A 24,010-nucleotide genomic window follows, 5' to 3' on the forward strand; every position below is an offset into this window, starting at 1 on the left:
TTGTGGTTTTTGATCATATAGAACGCACTCAGATCATGTTTTAAAGTTTTTTATCTGTAATCACAATAGCATGATATTTCTTTTTTAAATAAAAGGGAAGCTGAGATTATTCCAGAACCCCAGGTTCTAGAGCTTTAAGAAAAACACAAAGTATTGTGAAACTGCAACAAAATCACAGACAATACTGCTTCAGCGTCCAGGCCTGGCATTAGGCACCTGTCACAAGTGCTCAATTCACATTACAATGTTCAAGGGAAAGACCATTTTTAGACACTAGAACTATGACTGAAAAAAGCCTGAAGTGCTGCCAATAACAGCCAAACACAGATCTGGGGCATATCTGCGACGTGTCTGCTCTGAGACGCGCAGGGCTACGCAGAGCCTCGGGGGCAGCGACCGCAAAGAGACTAGAAGTCCCGAAAACTCAAGCTCGGGGTGGAGCCTCAGCCCATCGCTAGGCAGCTCCTCCCAGAGTCCTCGGGCAGCCGGGTGGTGGGGAGGGGGACCCATGATGTCACCGATATACACAGGGCCCCTCGACCTGACGTATATCGCCATGGGGAAGCCCACCAGCCCCCGAGAGAGATCCCCCACCCTAGACCCCTTTCCGGACCGCGCTTCCCCACTCGGGCAGATTTAGGCACCAAGTGTAGCGCGCTGCTCTAACCAGTCCCCCGCTGCCCCGATGCAGCAGGTACGTTCCGCTCCGGACAGCAGGCAACCTCTGCCCCAGTCCAGCGAGCGCGCCCCTCGCTGACTCGCCGATTGCTTCCGGGGGAGCTGACGGCTGGTGCGTTGCCATTGCCACGGGAAGTTCCGGCCGGCCGGGTTAGGATGATGCACCACCCTAGGGCAGCAGAGACCCGTAAGAGGGCTCGTGCGCTGGGAAGTATCCGGGGCTGGGGAGCTTGGTGCCCAGGGGAGGAGAGGAAGAAGAGAAAGGGAAGAGGAGTCTGGGGGAGCAGTAGCATCAGCATCTCTCTCTTCTGAGCCTGCCCGGCTGACCCGTGAGCTGCCATTGCCATGGCTCGTAAGAAGCTGTACCGCCCTATCGCCGCCATGGCCAAGAAGATCCGTGAGTACCGGGCACTGAAGAACCGTCCCCGAGACTCCCAGCGCTTCGCCCTGGATTACGAGACCATGATCCGACCCTTCACGAACAAACGCCTACCTGTGCTGGCCTGGGAGGATGTGAGGAACGAGAACCGCCTTTTCACGCTGCTCTGCCAGCTGCGGCTCTTTGGCATCGGCCGCATGGTCACCCGCACGAGTTGGCTCAGGCAGTATGACGAGCCCTGCTACTGGGTCGTTACTAAGATCAGGGTGGACTACACAGCTGAGGTGAGAGCCTTGACTGTTGGCGCTGGGGTTTGAAGGCACTCAGATACTATGGTAACAAGCACCATAGATAGAGACAAGGCCGGTGGAAACGAGGCCTTCCAGTGAGACCTGCCCTCTTGAAAGGTGGCTCCCAAATCATCATTGTGCAACCCTATTAAACTGTCTCTACAGTATTCACAGCCTCTCTTATATCACAACTCTCCTCATGTGTGCCTCAGGTCATGGATTCAGAGGAGGCTCCATGTAATGAAAATCTACAATTTAGGAAAGCCTGAGGGAGGGAATGATCGTACCTGAGCACTGTAGAAACAACAATATCAGTCTAAGTCACTATGCATCAGAGTTCAGAACATTGATTAGTATTTGTATTACAGATTATGCGTGAACATAAGGATCAGGACCTTAATGGTGGCACATGTAGTGGTATGGAGTCATTACAGGGCTGATAGCAGGCAGTATATAGTATTGAGACACATTATGCAGCATTCTTCATCACAAAATTCATTGCAGGGATTGTCTAATGGCATTTGCTTAGCATTCTAGAAGGATAGTAGTGGCCACGATTAGCAGTTATTCAGGGCCCAGGTGTAGGACTCACTTTTTGTAGATCATGAGTAATAAGACTATAAAACGAATTTGTCTTTTTCGTGAATGAGAATGGTTCTTTAATTGATCAGAGCAAATTTTTGTTTGTTTTCTTTGCAGACTTTGGATCATGGGAAAGCCTGGGGATATCTGACATTCAGAGGTATATAGAGCTTGGTGTTATGTCTCTCAAACAGGATTAGAGAAAAAAGTTAATGGATAGGGACAGGGACTGACATGGGAGGAAAAAGGTGGTGGCTTTCTTGCCACTCAGCAGTCTTCCTCCACTGGTAGCTCTCTCTTTCCACTCATCTGATAAAAAGGAAGAAATTAAGAAAAGGAAAATTTCCTAACAGTTCAATCTAGTCCACTGTGGAATAAATTTCACAAGGAAAATGGTAGAAGTCCAATTACTTTTGTCATTTAAAACTAGCTTGAAGAAATCCCTGGAGACTATACCACAGTGAACAATTTGTGTTGGCAAAGAAATGGAGTCTATGACAAATTGGGTCTCTTCCATCTCTAACTTCTGTAATAGCTAAAAACAGTGGATAAACACGCTAGCTGAATTTCCTGCTAAAATCAATAATGAAATAGCAATGTTGTCATTTAAGTTGCCATCATTAGGGTTCAGAATCAGTACTTTCATTGAGACAAATGGGAAATTCCCTGTGTTCTGAAAGCTATATTACACCATGTATGAGATTTATAATTTATTTAATAAAATTTTACTCTTCTAGTATCTTTAATTCAAGGATTTCAAAGTCTTTTATAAACATTAATGAATTCAACTTCCCAACATCCCTGTAAAGCAGGAAAGAATTATCTTTATGTTATAGATATGGAAACTAAATCAGAGAGAGGTGACATGTCTTGCTCAAGCTAACAGAAGTGGTCAACAGCAAAGTCAGGACTACAATCCAAATGTTCTGTCAGTCAATTGCCTGTGTTATCTGCTATACAACCTGTAGTGGGAGTGTGTACTGTAGTGTAACTACCATAAAATATCCAGTGCTATGCCCAGCTGAAGCATTGGAGACACTGCACTGGCATAGTCACCAATAAGGAGTTTGTTGTTCATAGCATTGTTTACCTATTCATCATCCTCTTTCCTTAGGCAAGACGTATAATGAAGTGAAAGAGATTGACAAGGTCATGTATCATGACTGGAGGATGGTGCCAAAACATGAAGAGGAGGCCTTCAAAAAATTTACTCCAGTGTCAGTGGAAACCATTCAGTGTGTGCCATACCCCCCTCTGCTCCGAGCCATGATCCTTGCGCAAAGGCAGAAGGAAGGAAAACTTAACACAGAGGAACCACTGATTGATCTGGAGAAAATCATCTCCTTCACAAAGGACTACTTTCAAAAGCAGAAAAAAGCTAAAGGGACACCAGTGTGAAGGTCAAGAGCTGAGTGTGATGGAGCTTCTGAAACGCTTTCTAATACTCTGCGTGTTGACAGCTCATGCAATCTCCTTAATGAAGAATAGGATCATAAGCCACATGCCCACTTCTGGTTCAATGTACTGAAGTTTAATACGTTGGCCTCTCAGTACTGTGCACATGCAGATGTGTGACTTTCTCATATATATTCAGAAAGATGTAGACACACTCAGGATTTTTAGCGATCTTTTGTTTGCAGAAGTTCCTCCCTTCTGATTCCCTGCCTTTTCTCCTGATGTATGTCTCCTGGTGTCCAGGTCCCAATGACAGCTACCATCCTTCTGTGCAGGAAGACCACAAATGAGACTCTTTTTGAAAGGACACTGTCATAGTTTAGTCCCACAATTAATTTAAAGCACAATAATGGTCAGAAGAATGACTTTAAAAATGGCACCTTCTTTATCTATAGACCTTGCTACCCATCTGATGACTTCAGTAAATACATGTTTATTTCTTTTTTACTTCTCTTATCCCGCTAGCATAGTTGCAAGGACATCAGTTGGATTCTAGTCTGTCTTGTGGACTATCAGCAGAAGTGTTATTAAATTCCAATTTTAGAATCCTTTGCCTTGACACATAGAGGCATCACCTCAACTGCACCCAAACCAAGCCTATAAATACCACTCACTTCAGCCAGGATTGTGACGTTAATGGGCAAAATGAAAAGAATGCACCTTGACTTTCCGATCCCACATTGTTTGTCAAGTTGGCAGTGGTGAAGAAGAATCCATCTTTTTTTCTTGTAAACTGAGTAAAAATTTCTACTCCTTTTGAAGTCAGTGGCAAGCTACCATTTGCTTCAGTGGGAACACTCCCATGGAAGTCACAGAGACAATAAACATGGAATGCCCCAAGCCTATTTTTGGAGTCACTTATGAGAACAAAACTACTCTTAGACCCTCCCCCTGCAGTGTTTGCAGCATGCTAGGCCATCAGACTTCAGCCATAAAACTTGCTAGAAACCAGTCAAGAAGAGCAGATTGGATACATTTAAACCAATAACATAAATGATGATAAATATATTAGATTTTTACAGTCTTTTTCTGTGATCTTAATGTGGTATTGGTGATACAATAAAGAAATGTCAGTAACATTTCTCTTCACTCCAAAAAGAGGTATGTGATGGGTTCCCCCCAGGGTGCCACCTGAAACTCAGGTACCACTGAGCCCCATGACCCACCTGCCTGGGCTCCTTCCCTGTACTGCTGTGACAAGCTGCAAAGCTCCCCAGCCTGTGCTTTCAGTAGCATTTGTGCAGGTAGGGACACACCCAGCTGCAGTTACACGCAGGCTCTCTAACCACCAGCTTCCCAGCCTGGGACCCTGCAGGAGTACTGTCCTGCCCTGGTTAAATCTGGCCAGTATATGGATTTAACAACTGGTCCACCTCTCCCTCAATGTGAAGAAGACCATGCACACTTGTGGTAACTAAGCTGCGATTTTCCCCAGACACCTTAGTTGAATGCACACTGGTTTGGATTAAAACATAAGTGTATTAACTACAAAAGGATAGATTATAAATTATAGCAAACAGATCAAAGCAGATTACCTAGTACAGGGGTCAGCAACTTTTCAGAAGTGGTGTGCTGTCTTCATTTATTCACTCCAATTTAAGGTTTCATGTGCCAGTAATACATTTTAACGTTTTTAGAAGGTCTCTTTCTGTAAGTCTATAATATATAACTAAACTATTGTATGTAAAGTAAATAAGATTTTTAAAATGTTTTAAGAAGCTTCATTTAAAATTAAATTAAAATGCAGAGCCCTCTGGACCAGTGTCCAGGACCCAGGCAGTATGAGTGCCACTGAAAATCAGCTCACGTGCCGCCTTTGGCACACATGCCATAGGTTGCCTACCCCAACCTAGTAAATAAACAAAACAGCCAACTGAGCTTAACATACTAATCACCCTGAGTGATAAACAGGCTGGAAGATTCTTAAGGTACAAGCTGCGTTGGCTCTGCAGCTTGGGTTTTCCAAATTTTCAAACACAGGTTAGAAATCCCTCTAGCCTGGGACCATCATTTCCCACAGTTAAGTTTTTTTTCCTCAGGTGGTTCCAGGTGTGGTGTAGGGAGAGTGGGTCCCCCATGATGGCATTCTCCCACCCTCCACCCTTTTTATTTACTTCCCACTTGCTCCAACAAGCTCTTTTGCTGTGACCTGAATCAAACAGTTCCTATTGTGTAATGCTATCTTTGAAAGGTTTCTATTGTACACAGTTCCTGGGGTAATCCTTGTGCTTGTGTGCATTTCCCTAATAAGCCTTTTTACTGTTGTACCTGAAAGGCTGCTTTTGGGTGATTTCAACTTCAGAACATGTTTCAGTAACACATATATAGCCAAACTTAATAACTTCACATATAATGATAGCACATACAATCCAATGAGATATTAATGTCTAGCAGATCAAGACTTTTACAATGATACCTCACAAGGCATACTTCGTACAAAACATATTCTAATTACATGACAGTGGTGAATATTGCGGTGCCAGGGTGTCACAGGATACTTATATTTTGCTGCTTTTATATTTTGAGAGTTATTCTTTGCCCTTTCCCACCCCTGGCATGAGCAATACTGCCCTTGCCATGCTCCTAATCCAGCAGAGGAGACCCTGAGACTTGACCCTGGCTCTCCACCAAGATGCACCCATTTGGAAATAGCAGTGTTTTAATTGGTGGCTATCACATGGAAGGAGGGGGTAAATCTTTGACACATTTTTCTTGTGTTTTAACCAGTGGCAAAGCTTGCAGAGCACCCAAGTGTTCTGAAGTAAGAAGGTGTTTTAGATGCACTGACCCTTTCCAGGATGCATGCACAACTCCCACTAGAGAAGTGGGGTTGCAAATGTGAGCTTTAAAGGTGACAGCAAGCAGCTGGTGCTATAGTGGACCGTGGCTAGGGTTGCCAGGTGTCCAGTTTTCAACCAGAATGCCTGGTTGAAAAGAGACCCTGGTGACTCCGGTCAGTACTGCTGACTGGGCCATTAAAAGTCTAGTTAGCACGGCTAAGGCAGACTCCCTGCCTGCCCTAGCTCTGTGCAGCTCCTGGAAGTGGCTGGCATGTCCTTGCGACCCCTAGGCAGAGGGGTGATCAGGGAAGCTGTGGGCCTGAGCAGTGCACAGAGCTCCCTGGCCCATCCACCTAGATGTCAGACATGGTGGCTGCTTCAGGGAGCCTATCTTAGCCCCACTGTGCTGCCACCTAAAAGCATCCCAAGGTAAGCGCCGCCGGCCCTGAACCCGTACCCCCACCCCAGGTCGAAACCCCCTCCCACAGCCTAACTTCCTCCCAGAGTCTGCACCCCAATCCCCCAGCCTGCACCTCCTCTTACATCCCAACCCCCTGCCTCAGCCCCCTCCAGTACCCCAAATCCTTCATTCCTGGCCTCACCCCAGAGCCCACACCCCCCAGCCAGTGCCCTCACTCCCTCCCACTCCCTAACCCCTGCCCCAGGTTGGAACCCCCTCCTGCACCCTAACTCACTCCCAGAGTCTGCACCCCAGCTCTGAGCCCACACCGCAACCCCCTGCCCCAGCACTGAGCCCCCCCATACATCCCAACTCCCAGCCTGGAGCCCCCTCCTACACCCTAAACCACTCATCCCTGCCCCCACCCCAGACCCTGCATCCCCTCCCACAGCCCAACTCCCTGCCCCAGGCTGAAACCCCCTCCTACACTCTGAACTCAGCATTTCTGGCCCCACCCGAGCCCACACACCCAGCTGGAGCCCTCACCCCCTCCCACCCCCTAACCACCTGTCCAGTGAAAGTGAGTGAGGGTGGGGGACCTTGGGAGGGAGTGGGCCTCAGGGAAGGGGCGTGGCATGGTGTTCGGATTTGTGCTATTAGAAAATTGGTAGCCCTAGCGGTGGGCTGGTGGCTGGAGTGTTTAACAGACCTGGCCTTCTAAGATCTGGGCTGACAGTGGAATAAAGGGAGTGGAGTGAAGTGTACAATAAACTGGGTTTGCTCTTGCGCTTTGTTTGGAACAGTGCTGGGGGGCAGAGGGAAGGTAGTGCTCAAAAAACACAAGACCACCACCTCAAAACCAGCCTGCCAGTTTCTTGCAGGTCCCTACGGGGTATGGCACGGCCATGGCGGCGGGGCGCCACCGCAGAATCTGCTCTGGTTGGGGGGAATGGGCGAGGCGGGAGCACACAGAGCGCGCGGGAAGAAGCCAACGCCCGGACCCTGGGAGCAGCGTGTGCGTTCTCATTCCTTGCCCAGGCAGTACCGCCCACACGCCCGGCTCCAGCACTGTTAGCGCGCGCCCCCTGCCGCCACTGGCTGCCTCCATGATTTGCTTGGTGCTTACCCTGTTCCCCAACATCTTCCAGAGCAGTGAATGCCCCCTCCCGGGGTGGGGAGCTGTCCGGGGGATACCCCCTCCCGGGGCGGGAGGAGGAGAAGGGTGGCAGTTTGGGGTTTTCCCCCCAGTAGGCAAGGGGAAGGGGCGGGGGTCAGGGGATGTCCTTCACCAACAGAGGGAGGAGGGTTGTCCAGAGGATGCCCCCTCAGGCAGGTAGAGGACACAGACAGGGGACACTGATACCTCTCTGCCTCTTCCGACTCAGCTCCTTCCACTTTCACAGCTCTGCCCCCACTTACTCCCACGGAGCGGGAAGGGCGGGAGGCTTGGCACAGAGGTGGTTTTTTGGGGCCAGGTGCCTGCTCTGCTGATGAGACACTACTGAAAGCAGGGTGGTACCTGACCCTGCTTGGTGGCAGTGAATTTCACTGCAGCTGGTTCACTCTGAATAAAGCATGTAATCAGGCTCAGGGAGGGAACAAAAAGGCCCCATAGGTGTTTATTTTACAAGTGGGGAAACTGAGGTACAGAGAAGGGAAGGGAGTCTCCCAAGGTCCCATAGTCATCGCTTAGGAAGTCTGGAAATACAGTCTGTCCCTCTTGACTCCTTTCTCTAACTCTGAGCCCACGCAGTGCCTGTGTCAAGGTTTTTTCCCCACTCTGAAATTATAGGTACAAATGTGGGGACCTGCATGGACACTTTTAAGCTTAATTACTAGCTTAGATCTGGTAACACTGCCACCATCCAGAATTCCAGTGTCTGGGGCACTCTGTCCCTCCAAAACTTCGTCCCCTCCCTGGGTTGCCTTGAAGGACTTCACCAATTCCATAGTGAACACAGATCCAAACCCCTTGGATCTTAAGACAAGGAGAATTTAACTATCCCCCCCTCCTTTCCCCCACCAGTCCCTGGTGAGTCCAGATCCAGTCCCCTTGGATCTTAAAACAAGGAAAAATCAATCAGGTTCTTAAAAAGAAAGCTTTTAATTAAAGAAGAAAGGTAAAAATCATCTCTGTAAAATCAGGATGGAAAATACTTTACAGGGTAATCAGATTCATATAGCCCAGAGGAACCCCCTCTAGCCTTAGGTTCAAAGTTACAGCAAACAGAGGTAAAATCCTTCCAGCAAAAAGAAACATTTACAAGTTGAGAAAACAAACATAAGACTAACACGCCTTGCCTGGCTAATTACTTACAAGTTTGAAACATGAGAGACTGATTCAGAAAGATTTGGAGAGCCTGGATTGATGTCCCGTCCCTCTCAGTCCCGAGAGCGAACAACGAACAAAAAAAACACAAACAAAGACTTCCCTCCACCAAGATTTGAAAGTATGTTGTCCCCCTATTGGTCCTCTGGTCAGGTGTCAGCCAGGTTTACTGAGCTTCTTAACCCTTTACAGGTAAAAGAGACATTAACCCTTAATTACCTGTTTATGACAACCTGCCTCTGTGATCTATGACAGGGTGGCCAAACTTACTGATCCTCCTAGCTGCATACAACAGACTTCAGAAGTACAAGAGCCTGACGGGGCTCTGGGCTTCAGCTCCATGGGAGGCATCTGCTGGGGCTCAGGACTTTAGCCCTGCTCCTGCTGAAGCCATGCGGCCTGGCCAGTGTGCTCTGTGGGGCTGAAGCCCTGAGACTCCCCTCTACACCCCATTGGGTACCATCCCACTGCAAGTCAGAGGTCCTGAGCTCTTCCCCCTGCCATCTAGTAGGTGGAAAAGGTGGGGAAATGTGGGATGCTCAGTGAGATGCACTTTAACATAAAAGAACTGCATGTAACTCACAAGCCACGCTTTCACCACCCCTGATCCAGGCTTTGCAAGCTTAGGTCCCAACTATCAGCTTGCATGTTCTGTGTAAAAGAATATCCCTGACTGCCTTCCCTAGTTTGTTTTCCACATACTTAAAGGGTTGTAAAAGAAAACATATTCCCAGTCTAACAAACCAGTGTAGACCATTGGACAGCCAAATAGGTGAAATCAGCTCCCTAGAGTGGTTTAAATCATTCAGTCAGATCCCCTGATTATTTTCACAAGCCTTTTGGTTTAGATTCACATTCAGATTGCTTGAGGAGGTCTATGGTAGCTTGATTTCAATATCAAAGGTAATATTAGGGCTGGAATATTCCCAGACTTGTTACATGCTCACTCAGATTACATAGAATAATGTTATGTCCAGATTTTGAAACCCAGAGCAAGTCTGTCTGTGATGGTGGATTTCTTGAATTAGAAAGGCCATGAATTCAGTGGCTTTTATTTTTGTTTCTTTAATTAAAGGGAGTGGATTTATTAAAATATGTGGGACTTGATTAGGATGCAATAAATGCCGATAAATGTAACAGCTGCTGACTCTTCATCTTCTCTGTGTTCAGTCCAAGAAGGATTTGAACTGGAGCAGGAAAGCTCACTGCTGAATATCAGGACAAGTGGACCCAGATTCTCTAGGAGCAAAGGAACTAAAATCTAATGCAAGTCTGTGGTTGGATATTGCTCTCTGTAGCCACCAGTCCACCTCAGGAGGATGTCCTCTCCGTCCCTCTGCTCCACCCCCCTACTCGCCAGACTGGCTGCTACCCCTTGCAAAGGATTACATGGTTGGAAACAACTCCTTCCCAGAGTTCCCTGTCTTTGCCATGGGAAAGAGGTTCTCTCCATTGCTCTAACTTCCAGAGTCCCTACAGTATTTGTGCCACTAACCCCCAGAGCGCTCCTGTCTCGTTCCAATATTGGACTATCTCTATCTCACAGTGGGAAAGGGGCTGTCTGCAAACCTCAGACTTTTGTCTGCTCCAATCTTTGCCATATATGAAACCAGTTTTACAATCCGAACTGATGGAACTATGCCCCATTTCTATTTGAGTCCCTACCTTAACAGCGTCTGCCTCTTCCCTTATCTCTGGTTTTATTTTTTAATTCCTTGATCCTGGTTGTAGTGACCCCTTTGACCCTGAACGCATGCTGAGGTTTGCTCTAGTCCTAAGTGTTCCTCCTCCTCCTCATCTGCTTTCAGCTTGCACCGGAATAAATGAGCGCACCTTCCTGGCCATCAAGCCAGATGGGGTGCAGCGGCATCTCATAGGGGAGATGATCAGGCGCTTTGAAAAGAAGGGCTTCAAACTGTTGGGGATGAAACTCATGCAGGTGAGAGGAGCTGGCAGAGCAAGGGGTGTCCTGGCACCCTTTAAAGGTCCAGTCCTTGCCTCACTCTGCGTATGCTCTGTCTTGGGGCTTTAGATCTTTGCAGCAGGGACCTGCTTGCTGATAGTGCTCTGTAAATAATACCTAGTTTTTATATAGCATTTTTTATCAGTAAATCTTAAAGCACTTTGCATAGGTCAGTATCATGACCCCCATTTTACATATGAGGAAACTGAGGCACAGAGAGGAGAAGTCACTTGCCTAAGGCAGTGGGTCTCAATTTATTACAAATTGTGAGCGTCATATGCAACCCATGGTGTGTTACCTGGGCTACAGGGGCCAGGTGGCAGGGCAGCAGCCGCCTGCCCTGGACCCCTGCTGTGCACAGCTGGCCGGCTGCTCACCCCAGAACTCGGAGGGTGGGCTGGCAGCCCCGGACCCTGTGGGGTGGGCTGGCTGCCCTGGATCCTGGACCCATGCTGCACGGCTGCCCTGGACCCCTGGCACTCGATCCCAAGGGCAGTCCTAATCCTGGACTCCCACCATACGGGGCGGCCTTGGAACCTGGCAGACCCCCGCACGTGGGCTGGCCCTTAGCACACAGCTAAGCTGGGCTGCAGCTTTGTGCTAATTGGGCTGCTGGGTCAAGTTTTCCAAAGCACTTTAGTCTTATTTTCAAAAGTGATTTAGGCACCTAAATCTCATTGACAGTCAATAGGAGTTGAGCTCCTAAGTCTCATTTCCAAAAGCAACTTGAAGCACTTGAGATCCAAAATCATTTAGTCACCTTTGAGAATTTACTCTTTTTTTTTTTTGGCGCACCCTACCCCACTCTGTTTTATGCAATGGACTGTCGTATAGGCTGTTCCATTGTAACTCTGTTTTGCAGTATTTGTTATGGACCTATGAAAATGGACCTGTAATGGAAATTTATTTTTAAATCATCCGTGTAATGGACACTTGCTGTTATCTAAAGGGCTGTATTGCAAATAGCCTGTTCTGAACAGAGCCTGAATTCTGCCCCTGTTGATTACCTGAATCCCGAAAGATCCTGTGAGGCAATACACAGAAAGTGAGTGAGAACTGAACTGAAGGAAGAAAATGGGATTCCCCAGATGAGGAATGAACACTGATCCAGTTTCACCTGGCAGTTGTTCCTTCCCGATGAGCTTGATTTCCTCCTCCCAACTGCACTGCAGAATTCAGGAATCCAACCCTCAGAGAAGGGTCCCTAAACGCCACTTCCAAAGTAGACTGTTCTGGCCACCAGAACAGCCATTATAAGCCATTTTAGGACAGTCCCATCCTATAAAAGCAAGCTAGCTCATGTGCTGTGTCTGTGCTCAGGCCTTGGAAGACTTGCTGAAGGAGCATTATATAGCCCTCTGTGATCGCCTCTTCTATAGCCACCTGGTGGAGTACATAAGATCGGGTCCTATTGTAGCTATGGTGAGTACTGGCCAGGGGCCTCTTTCATGCCTTGAAACCGATATCAAATGTAAGTGCAATTAGCATTGAACTTGAAGCCATTCCATCTTCCCCTCATACCCTTCTGCCAGATCCTCTGGCTGAAGTGTTACATTGTTGCATGTAAAAGTGAAACCTGTGCACATCTTTATTTTATTCAAACAGATAATCGTAGGCTTTCTTCAGGCAGATTCTGCCCTGACTTACCTCCAGGCATACTTATACAAGGTGGTGGAGTTAGCTAGAGGGTGCTAGAGCAGGATTTGGCCTTCCTGCTCAGCAAGCTGCAGAAGCTGACTCTTGCTGTGCTGTGTTATAGGTCTGGCAGGGGCTGGATGTGGTAAAGATAGCTTGTACAATGATTGGAGAAACTAACCCTGCTGATTCCAGACCCTGAACCATCCGAGGGGACTTCTGCATTGAAGTCAGCAAGTGAGAGCCTTGGGTTTGTTTTTGCTGGGGAATCCTCTGTGTCCCTGTTGCAGATGGGAGGAGGCTCCTTCTGCATTCTGCTCCATGTCCCAGTTACTCTCCCACTGACTGAGGGGGAAGATGGGGGAGTGCCTTTGAAGTCAGCTCTCAGTGCTCCTGTCAAAGGATCACTTGTGAGCAATGAGCACACCTTAGTATGCCTGGCTCCCAACCTAGGCAGCAAGAGAACAAAGCCCAGATGGTCTGTGGCAGGGTGGGGTTCTCCATCTTGTGTAAAGTAGCCACATTTGTGCAGCATTTTAGTGATTTTTACCCTAATGGTATGGTCAGTTTGGAGTTAAACCTGAGATCTCCTTGTTTGGGGCCAAAACTAATAACACCATGTTGTAACCATAACTTTCTGGTGCCCCCTTGAGGAAAGGGTAGGCACCACTCATCTCAGCGGTCCTTCCCTGGATCACAACATTGCTGTGGAGTCATCCCAGAGTCGAGTCATCTGACTGTGCTGTTTAGGAGTAGGGTGGTTAGAAGGCTGCATAAAGTAGCCTCACCTCAGTCCCTGGAAAAATCATAGAGCAGGTCCTCAAGGAATCAATTTTGAAGCACTTAGAGGAGAGGAAAGTGATCAGGAACAGTTAGCTTGGATTCTCCAAGGGTAAGTCATGCCTCACTAACCTAATTGCTTTCTATGGCCACGTCTACACTACGGGATAAAATTGAATTTGCTAAAATTGGTTTTATAAAACTGATATTATAAATTCGATTTCATGCGGCCACACTAGGCACAGTAATTCGGCGTTGTGCGTCCATGCTCCGAGGCTAACGTCGATTTCTGAAGCGTTGCATTGTGGGTAGCACTTCCGTACTACCATATTCCCAGCATCTCCCCCGCCCTTGGAATCATGGGTGAATAATGTCGTGGGGGTCTGGGTAAATGTCATCAGTCGTCCTTCCTTACGGGAAAACATCAAGCTGACAATCCTTCACGCCGTTTTCCCTGGATTCCTGGCAACGCCATAGCACGCAACCATGGAGCCCGTCAGACGTTATTTTTTTTTCCAGCATGTAATTGTACTGGATCCAACGGAGAGAAAGGCGATACTCCAGCGCTACACAGTCAGATTCACTTGCTTCCAATGAAGCAGAGATTGTTACCGGTCGCCTGTACCGTCTACTGCGATAAACTGGCAATTGAGATAATGGGTTCTCTCCCTCTCGTACGTCTACTGCAGCAGAGTGCCCTGCGGAAAATTTGAAAGCAAAATTGGATGGACTCACGGGGACGATCAATCCCTCCCTATGGTTTCTAAAATAGAGGGTCAGTCCTACCTAGAAGACAAGCAGGTATTAGAGAACGCAGTATCAGAGACAAAGCCCTCCATGTCAGATCACAGGGGTGCCCCTTCATACAACCGCACTCCTTGCTTCCCTCCTCGCCCAACCCCTGGGCACCGGCAGTGTCCCCACCCCACCATTTGGGTCATGAAAGTTATAAAAGAAGCAGGAAAAAGGGGAAACAGAGATTGGAGGCAGCCTCCAGGGCTATGACAGTCCAGGCCAGTAAAGAATCCTTTCTTTACAAAGAAAGGGAGACTATAAGTTTCAGACCCCCAGTTGCTATGAGAACGAGGTTACCAGCCATTCGGACCATCTACTGGAGTTAACTGGAAGTCATTCCCATTTTACCCAGGTGCCCCCGGCCAGCCTCACCCTCAGGCAGCGCAGGAGCACTCATAGGCTGATGGCAACAGACGGGTATCAGTCCATATTGGACTGTCACCACCCGGGGAGGGAGAGGAGCGATACTGCTCTTCAACTGCTGATATGCATCTACGTCTACCAGCAGCATTCAGTATCACATAGGTGACATTGAAAGAGTCAAGGAATGATTTCTTTCCCTTTTTCTTCACGTGTGGGGGGGGGAAAGAAACTGAGGCTGTTCCCTGAAACCACGCTAGACAACGGGTGAACCTACAGACAACGGAGGTCAGCTAAGAAGCAATACTTCAGAACTGGCTGTGGACTGTGGATAGCTGGAGTCCGCAGTACCCCCTCCCCCATGAGCGTCCATTTGAGTCTGTGCTCCCGTTACGCTTGTCACGCAGCGCTGTGATCCTGGAGATTTTTTTTTTTCAATCTTGGCATTTCGTGTTCTGTAACGAGCTCTGATATTCAACAGATTTGTCTCCCATAGCAGCGATCAGATCTAGTATCTCCCGTAGTCCATGCTGACCCTTTGGATTTAGACGCATTGCCACCGTGCTGATCAGAGATCAGCTGGCAAGCAGGAAATGTAATTCTAAAGTTTCGGGGCTTTTCCTGTTTATACCTGCCCGCTGCACAGTTCAGATTGCTGTCCAGAGCGGTCAGTGTTGCAGCTCTGGATACCGCCGGAGGCCAAATACATCGATTTCCGTCCCACTAAAACCGTGAGATCCGAATTGTTAATAATCGAATTTAGCGCTACTCCTCTCGTTGTGAGTACAGAGAAATCGATTTAAAGAGCCCTTATATCGATGTAAAGGGCGTGTAGTGTGGACGGTACATAGCGTTAAATTGATTTGAATGGCTGTAAACGATTTAAACGCGTAGTGTAGACCAGCCTATGAATGAGATTACTGTTCTGTGATGAGGGGAAGCAGTGGAATGTTATCCTTGACTTATGCAAAGCTTTTGATGTGGTTCTCCCACAGGACTGTCAGCAAAGTGAAAACGCTATGATTGGAATGAATGACTATAAGGTGGATAGAAAGCTGGCTAGATTGTGGGCTCAACGGTAAGTGACAGCTCCATGCTAGTTGGCATCCAGTATCAGTGAGTGCGCCAAGGTCGGTCCGAGACCGTTTGAATAATATCTTAAAGATCTGGAGGATGAACATGGATTGACCTCAGCAGTTGCAGATGACACTAAACTGGGAGGAGTGGTAGATACGCTGGAGGGTAGGGATAGAGCAAGGGACCTAGACAAATTAGAGGATTGGGCCAAAAGAAATCTGATGAGTTTAACAAGGACAAGGCAAGAGTCCTGCACTTAGGACGGCAGAATCCCATGTACTGCTACAGATGGGGACTGAGTGGCTAGGCAGCAGTGGATCTAGGGGTTACGTGGATGAGCACTTGGATATGAACAAGCAGTGTGCTCGTTGCCAAGAGCTAATGGCATTCGTAAATGTTATAATAGAGTATTGCCAGCAGTCGAGGTGATGATCATCCTCTCGATGGCAACATTGGTGAGCCTCATCTTAGTAACTGTGTCCATTTGGCCACCACTACAAGAAGGATGTGGAAAATTGAAAGAGTCTCAGCGGAGCAACAAAAAATTGAGGATTAAGGGGGGCGGAGCACGGGGCTTAGAGGAAGGCGAGGGAACTCGGGATTGTTTAGTCTGCAGAAGAGAAGAATGAGGGGGGATTTGATAGCTGCTTTCAACTACCTGAAAGGGGGTTCCAAAGAGGATGGATCTAGACTGTTCTCAGTGGTACCTGATGACAGAACAAGGAGTAATGGTCTCAAGTTGCAGTGGGGGTGGTTTAGGTTGGATATTAGGAAAAACTTTTTCACTCAGAGAGTGGTGAAGCACCGGAATGGGTTACCTAGGGAGGTGGTGGAATCTCCTTCCTTGGAGGTTTTTAAGGTAAGGCTTGACATAGCCCTGGCTGGGATGATTTAGTTGAGGTTGAAGTCCTGCTTTGAGCAGGGGGTTGGACTAAGTGACCTCCTGAGATCCCTTCCAACCCTGATATTCTGTGATTCTATAAAATAAAAAAGTCAGGATGCTGCCACATCTCACAAAAGACAGAGTCCAGAGCCTTCCGAAGGCAAGAGGAGAAGAGGGCCTGGGCAGCAACTCCTGCTTCCTCATCCTGGGGAGCTCTGAGTTCCAGCCCTTCTTTCTGAGTGCCACCCAAACTGAACAGGGACCCTGCCTCTCTCCAGGCTTGACAATCCTCACTGGTTTGGTGCATTGGGATGAGGCTGATTGTCCCCTAGGGAGCTCTTTAACCCCTTCTTGACAGAGACAGGGATCTGCCCATCATACACTTCACACTTTCACAGCAATTTTATTTTCAGTATGCTGTGTGGGCACTCAACTGATCCTCACAACACCCTACTGAGAGAGAGAAGGATAATCTCCTTTTTACATGTGGGGACACTGAGGCAGGGAGAGTGCATGGACCTGCCCAAGGCCACAAAGGGAATCTGTGTCAGAGCCAGGATTAGATGTTGGGAGTATCTGGCTCCCAGTCCTGTGCTTAGACCATGACCGTCTCCTGTGGCATAACAGTTTGCATAGTACATTTGGCCATGAAGAGCGCTATGCTTAAACTGCCTTTTTGGTCTCAGGATGAGCTGTGGAGAAGAGCAGAGTTTATGCTCTTTCTTGCTGCTTTATGCTTTTTTCTATTAAAACAAAAAAGTGAGGGGTGTTCTGCTTGGCTTTTACCATATAACTATCAGCAATGTCAAGCCATAGCTTCTTGAAGCCCTCAGAGCCATGGTGGGGAGCACTCCCAGCCATTAACTGAAGTGATGCTAGTGCTCAGTGTAATAGATGAGCTGTTCTCCTAGCCCTTAGTCAGGCATATGTGTGAGTTAGGTGTTAAAAGACAAGCAAGAGTCCTGAATAGTCTGAGGCCTTGGCTACACTAGGGATTTCTATCAATGAAGCTACACCAATTGGCTGAAATCAGGGCTAATTCTCAGTGTAGCCAACGCCTAAATGAAGCTCACATCCCTCCTTATGTAGGTTTCATTTCCTTAGCATCTGATGTCAAACTTACCAGGTCTCCATAGAGTCTTCCAGTGGAAAAACAGGGATCAGAAGACTTGAATTTCTAATGTAAAAACAAGCAGCACTACATATAAAAAAGGCACTTTCAGCCCTTCATAAAGCCAGAGCAGCAGCTGTTACTGTAGATTATAAGAGATTATACTGTATAAAAAAAAATGGAGCAATCTAAGAAAATCAGAAGATGGGTTAGCCGTAGGCACTGTTGTTGCTTTGGTGACATGACCTAAGGGAGCGAACTGGTGGGAACTGGCAGCTCCCACATGCCACAGAATAACTGGCATGCCCTGCCCACAGCCAGAAGATGCATGGCTCTGGGGTAAGGCTCTGAGGAATGAGGGAACATGAGGATTGTTCAGGTAGGAATGCAACAAGATGGCACTTGTTCAGCAAACTTTATTATTTTAGCCAAGATGAAATTACTTCTGGCTCTAGTTCCCTGTTGTGTCTGATTTTGAAAGTACCCATTCTCTTTCCCCACAGGAATGTGATTCATGGCAGCGACTCGATCGAGAGTGCCCGGTGGGAGATTTTGCTCTGGTTCCACACAGACAAGCTGACGTGTTGGGCAGAGAGCACTGAGCACTGGATCTATGAGTAATAAGAATGGTCTGGGGGAAGGGTATCTTGCTGACACACAGGCACAGTACAAACCCATCCATTTCCGTTTCTCCTTCTCTGGAGTTACACTGGACTCTGTCATAGTGTGTTTTTTTCATAAGGTGTTTCTATCTAGAGGTGAGTGGAGGGATAGTGGGAAGTCTATTGTGCACTGGTAACTGACTAAATCGCAGCTCTCTGGGATAGTAGCTACTTGGTGCTGCTGGTCTGGTTCTGTCACTGCTCTGCAGCATCCTAAAATCCCAAGGGGTTCAAGCTGACCTGCAAAGGAAAGAAAAATGGGCTTCTGCCTTTGGCATCTTTATAATATATAGAAAAGACCTGAAAATTACATTAGAATTTTAGGTCCTGTCTACTATTGAATACTCTCCGGTAATTGGAGAACTATTGATATGGTGACATCACAAGAAGTAAGAGAGTGAAAGTTGAGCAATTTTGATTAGAAGGAACCCACTGGATGATCTTGTCTGACCTTCTGCATAACTTGGAAACCTCACCCAGTGATTCCTGCATCAAGCCCATAATTTCTAGTTGAGCTGGAGCATATCCAATCTTGATTTAAAGACCATTGTTCCAATGGTTAATTACTCTTGCTGTTAAAAATGTGTACCTTATTTCCAGTCTCAAATTGTGTACCTACACTGGATCTTGTTATGCCTGTGAGATAAGACTGCTCTACTATCAGAAATATCTCTGGGCAGGTGCTTAGCGGTGATGATCAAGTCACCTCTTCATAAGTGAAATAGATTGTGCTTCTTCAGTCTTTCACTGTAAGGTCGGTTTTCAAGCCTTCAGATCTGTCTTGTTGAACTCTTCCAAACCCTATCCAATTTTCCAACATCCTTCATGAGTTATGGCACCAGAACTGGACAAAGTATTCTAGTAGTGGTCTTACTAATCCCACATACGGAGGTAATATTACCTTCCTAGTAAATAGTCCCACTTATACAGCCAGGGAGCATTCTAGCTCATCGGAACTGCAGACTGGATCAGCCACTGGTCCATCTACTCTAGTATCCTATTTCTAACAGGGGCCAAAATAAGTGCTTTAGAGGATGGTGTAAGAACCCTTTGTAGACAGATGTGGGATAATGTGCCCCCACATTGTGTCACAGAATCATAGACGATTAGGGTTGGAAGAGACCTCAGGAGGTCATCTAGTCCAACCCCCTGCTCAAAGCAGGAGGACCAACACCAACTAAATCAGGGGTTTCAAACTCAAATGACCACGAGGGCCACGTGAGGGCTAGTGAATTGAGCTGAGGGCCGCATCACTGACATTCCCCCCCTGCTGCCTTTGGCCCCGCTCCCCCTCCATGCCTTCCATTAGGCCTCGCCTCTTCCCACCCCTTCCCTGCCCAATTCCAACCCCTTCCCCGAAGTCTCCACCCCAACGCTGCCCCAGGGTGTGCAGAAAGGGTGCAGAGTGTGGCGGGGTCTCAGGGCAGGGAGTTGGTGTGTGGGTTGCAAGAGGGTGAGGGGTGCAGCATGGAGTCGGGGTGCAGGATACAGCAGGTGGCTCATTGAATTGCTCTGGGGTGGCAGTGGTGCGCACCGGGGCCAGGGCCCCACCTGCTTGCCCTGGCCCCCAGCCCCGCACCACTCCGTTCCAGGAAGCAGCTGGAACCGTGTCCCAGCAGCCCCTGGGGGAGGGGGAGGGGCTCAGGGTTCTGTGTGTCCCTGTTTCCAGCCAATGGGAGCTGCAGGGTGCCGTGCCTGGAAGGAGGCAATGCAGGAGCCCTCTGCCTCCTTCCCTTTCCCCGCCTCTGCGTTCTGCCAGCTGCTTCAGAGAGCGGCGCAGGGCTCACAGTGCCACAGGGGGCAATCCCGCGGGTAGGCAGAGGGGCGGGAGGGTGGGACAGAGGGAGCTTGGCGGGCCACACACAAGAGCCCTGCGGGCTGTGTTTGAGACCCCTGAACTAAATCATCCCAGACAGGGCTTTGTCAAGCTGGGCCTTAAAAACCTCTGAGGATGGAGATTCCACCACCTTCCTAGATAACCCATTCCTGTGCTTCACCACCTTCCTAGTGAAATAGTGTTTCCTAATATCCAACCTAGACCTCCCTCACTGCAACTTGAGACCATTGCTCCTTTTTCGGTCATCTGCCACCACTGAGGACAGCCGAGCTCCATCCTCTTTGGAACCCCCCTTCAGGTAGTTGGAGACTGCTATCAAATCCCCTTTCACTCTTCTCCTCTGCAGACTAAACAAGCCCAGTTCCCTCAGCCTCTCCTCGTAAGTCATGTGCCCCAGCTCCCTGATCATTTTCATTGCCTTCCGCCGGACTCTCTCCAATTTATTCACATCCTTTCTGTAGTGGGGAGCCCAAAACTGGACGCAGTACTCCAGATGTGGCCTCACCAGTACCGAATAAAGGGGAATAATCACTTCCCTTGATCTGCTGGCAATGCTCCTACTAATACAGCCCAATATGCCGTTAGCCTTCCTGGCAACAAGGGCACACCGCTGTCTCATATCCAGCTTCTCGTCCACTGTAATCCCCAAGTCCTTTTCTGCAGAACTGCTGCTTAGCCTGTAGCAGTGCATGGGATTCTTCCATCCTAAGTGCAGGATTCTGCACTTATCCTTGTTGAACCTCATTAGATTTCTTTTGGGTCAATCCTCCAATTTGTCTAGGTCACTCTGGACACTATCCGTACCCTCTAGTGTATCTACCATTCCCCACCAGCCTAGTGTCATCAGTGACCTTGCTGAGGGTGCAATCTATCCCATCATTCAGATCATTAATAAAGATATTGAACAAAACCAGCCCCAGGACTGACCTTGGGGCTGCCAACTAGACATCCTGATCTCTAACAGAGTTTGGCTTAAGCCTTGAAGCACCTGGTTTAATATCACTTCCACAACATTTTATAGTAATTAATTGTGGCAACTGGATAGTCTTGATATCCATATAGTCATCTCATTTTTGGATCTTAAGTTCTTGACCTCAGCAACTGCATGTGGCAGGAAGTTCTTCAGTTTTATTTACAGATGGTTACAAAAAGTATTTCCTTTTATTGGGTTTGTTTCATTGACTGTCACTGGTTCTTGTTATGAGACAGGAAGAACAGAAGTTTTTACTCTACCTCCTTGAGTCTGTTCATTATCTGATATATTTTATCATGCCCCCCTCTTAGTCAACTCCTTTCTAAGGTAACAATCCTAATCTTTTCAATCACTCTTTTGCTTTATCATTCTCACTGCCCTTCTCTGAGCCCTCTCTAACCTTTTTGAGATGTGGTGATCAGTACTGCACACAGTTTTCCAGCTGAGGTTGCAGCACTGATTTATATAAAGGCATTATAGTAGTGTTGAGCTACGCATTGAGCAGAGGTTTTCACTGAGCTGTCCCATTATGGTGCCCAGGTCCCTTTCTTGGGTTGACACACATAACAGGGTTCTAAATTAACTGTAAGAGTAGTTTAGTAATGTAAGAACTCTCTTAGCCACAGCATTGCACAGGGAGCTCATGTACCATGACCCTCAAGTCTTTTCAGAGTCTCTGCTTTCCAGGATACAGGGCCAGATTTTAAAAGCTAGTTAGGGTGTCTAAAGGTACAGAGGGGCACCTACTGGGTTTTTCAAAAGCGCATTAATTCCCAGAGGTATTAGTTACATAGGCGCTTTTGAAAATACCACATGGTGCCTAAATACTTTTAAAAATCTAGCCCGCAGTCCCCCATTCTGTAAGTGACCTAAATTTTGTTTCTAAATGCATGACCTTGCATGTGACTGTATTGAATGAGCTTAGTTTACCAAGCAATCTAGATCATTCTGTATAAATGACCTGCCCTTATTGTGTACCTCTTCACAATCTGTCTCTTGCAAACTTTTCCAGCAATGATTTTATCATTGACCTGAAGGATAGTCTGCAGCTATTGAATAGTACTGGGCCAAGACTAGATCCCTGTGGGACCTTATGAGAAACACAGCCATTCTCTTTTAACAATTACTTTGAACTCTATCAGTTAGACAGTTTTAAATGCACGTAATACAGGCGAGTCTCATCTTATGTGGCGGTTCCATTCCGCGGTTAGCGCGTAAAGTGAAAACTGCGTATAGTCAAAATTACATTGAGTTGAATGGTGGCAGAATTGCCCGCACTACAGATACAGTGTTAAAATTGTTTTTCTCTTTTTTTGTTTTGTTTTTGCCAACCGCATAAAGCTGAAATCGTGCATGTTAAATGCGCGTATGATGCGACAGACCTATATGTTAGATTATAGTGCTATAGTGATTTTTAGTAAGAATCAAACATTTTTGTTAATACTTATTTAATTCAAATGAATAACATTTTGGAGAAGGAACATCTTTGTTAAAGATCCAAATACTTCCATGCCTTCAATTAGGATGTAGAAATTCACAATAGCTATCTGATCGGTCTTCTAGCAAATTTAGGGGACACCAGAATGGACTCTTCTAAAGCAAAACAGAAGCAGAAAACTACCTCTTAAAAAAACAAAAAAAAACCCTCAAACCCCTTTCAAGCCTTCTTTATCTGGCACAAAAAAGGGGTACAAGCCTCATGTTATAAAAATTATTTGCAAGTCACCTTTAATCTTGTGTTCCCATCTATTCCAGAGCTGCAGCTGGACAGTAGCAGTAACCCATGGCAAACCTAGTCAAAGCTGTAACCTGCTTAATTTTGGCAGAGGTGCTTAAACTTTACCATGCAGAGAGCTGCAGTCCACATTCCGTTGGCAAAAGAGGCAGGTGACAGCACTTCCTTTCTGTGTTTTAATTCTGAGGTGAGATGGTGACAGCATTCAAGCTGCAGCACTGCAAGCTGGAAGAGGTCCTCTTCACCACGTTAAAGACAAGGGCAGCCATTGGGGATGAGAAACTTGATAAGCCTCACTTTGCCTACCATTGCGTTAACTGACTTGAATGTGCTTTGACAATGTGAGGGATAGATTTGGGGAGACTGTTTCCTTGCCAATTCTGGCCTTGGCTTTCAGCGCTCAATGAAGTGAAAACACTACTTGACAATGGGGCCAGTACCTCATAAACTTCTACTAAACTAGGCAGCAGATAGTGCAAACTATGGGAATATCTACACTACGGGATTATTCCGATTTTACGTAAACCAGTTTTATAAAACAGATTGTATAAAGTCGAGTGCACGCGGCCACACTAAGCACATGAATTCGGCGGTGTGCGTTCATGGTCCGAGGCTAGCGTCGATTTCCGGAGCGTTGCACTGTGGGTAGCTATTCCATAGCTACCCCATAGTTCCCGCAGTCTCCCCTGTGCCTTAGAATTCTGAGTTGAGAGCCCAGTGGCTGATGGGGCAAAAATCATTGTTGCGGGTGGATCTGGGTAAATGTCGTCAGTCATTCCTTCCTCCGGGAAAGCAACAGCACACAATCATTTCGCGCCCTTTTTCCCTGGATTGCCCTGGCAGACACCATAGCATGGCAACCATGGAGCCCGTTCAGCTTCTTTTTTTTACAGTCACCGTATATGTACTGGATGCCGCGGACAGAGGTGATACTGCAGCGCTACACAGCAGCATTCATTTGCTTTTGCATGATAGCAGAGATGGTTATCAGTCGTTCTGTACTGTCTGCTGCCGGTGTAAATTGGCAATGAGATGATGGTTATCTATCCTTCTGTACTGTCTGCTTCTATCATGGGTGCCCCTTGCTGAGATCGGCCGGGGGCACAAAAGCAAAACTGGGAATGACTCCCTGAGTCATCTCTCCTTGTATGGTTTCTGAAAATAGTCAATCCTGCCTAGAATATGGCAAGTGCTATGAGAACAGTGTATCAGAGAGCACAGCTGCTCTATCAATCCACAGAAATGATGAGCTACATGCTATTCACAGGGTGCCCTGCAACAACCCCATCCGTTGATTCCCTCTCCA

General features: G+C 47.3%; 2 protein-coding genes across 2 annotated transcripts; both read left to right on the forward strand.

Moving 5' to 3' along the window:
- Positions 1–798: 798 nt before the first annotated feature.
- Positions 799–4,465, forward strand: MRPS34 (mitochondrial ribosomal protein S34). The gene is made up of 3 exons (XM_032781544.2): positions 799–1,341; positions 2,047–2,089; positions 3,044–4,465. Exons 1-3 carry the CDS (start codon positions 1,024–1,026, stop codon positions 3,325–3,327), a joined length of 645 nt encoding a protein of 214 aa, XP_032637435.1. The 5' UTR covers positions 799–1,023; the 3' UTR covers positions 3,328–4,465.
- Positions 4,466–7,667: 3,202 nt separating this feature from the next.
- NME3 (NME/NM23 nucleoside diphosphate kinase 3) lies at positions 7,668–18,118 on the forward strand. Its single transcript, XM_032781545.1, is given in 5 exon segments — positions 7,668–7,716; positions 10,702–10,832; positions 12,177–12,278; positions 12,616–12,728; positions 18,001–18,118. Coding segments are annotated over 5 exon segments (510 nt in total). The 5' UTR covers positions 7,668–7,670.
- The last annotated feature ends 5,892 nt before the right edge of the window (positions 18,119–24,010 follow it).

This window comes from Chelonoidis abingdonii, chromosome 9, assembly GCF_003597395.2.
Source record: "Chelonoidis abingdonii isolate Lonesome George chromosome 9, CheloAbing_2.0, whole genome shotgun sequence".
Classification (NCBI taxonomy): Eukaryota; Metazoa; Chordata; order Testudines; family Testudinidae; genus Chelonoidis; species Chelonoidis abingdonii.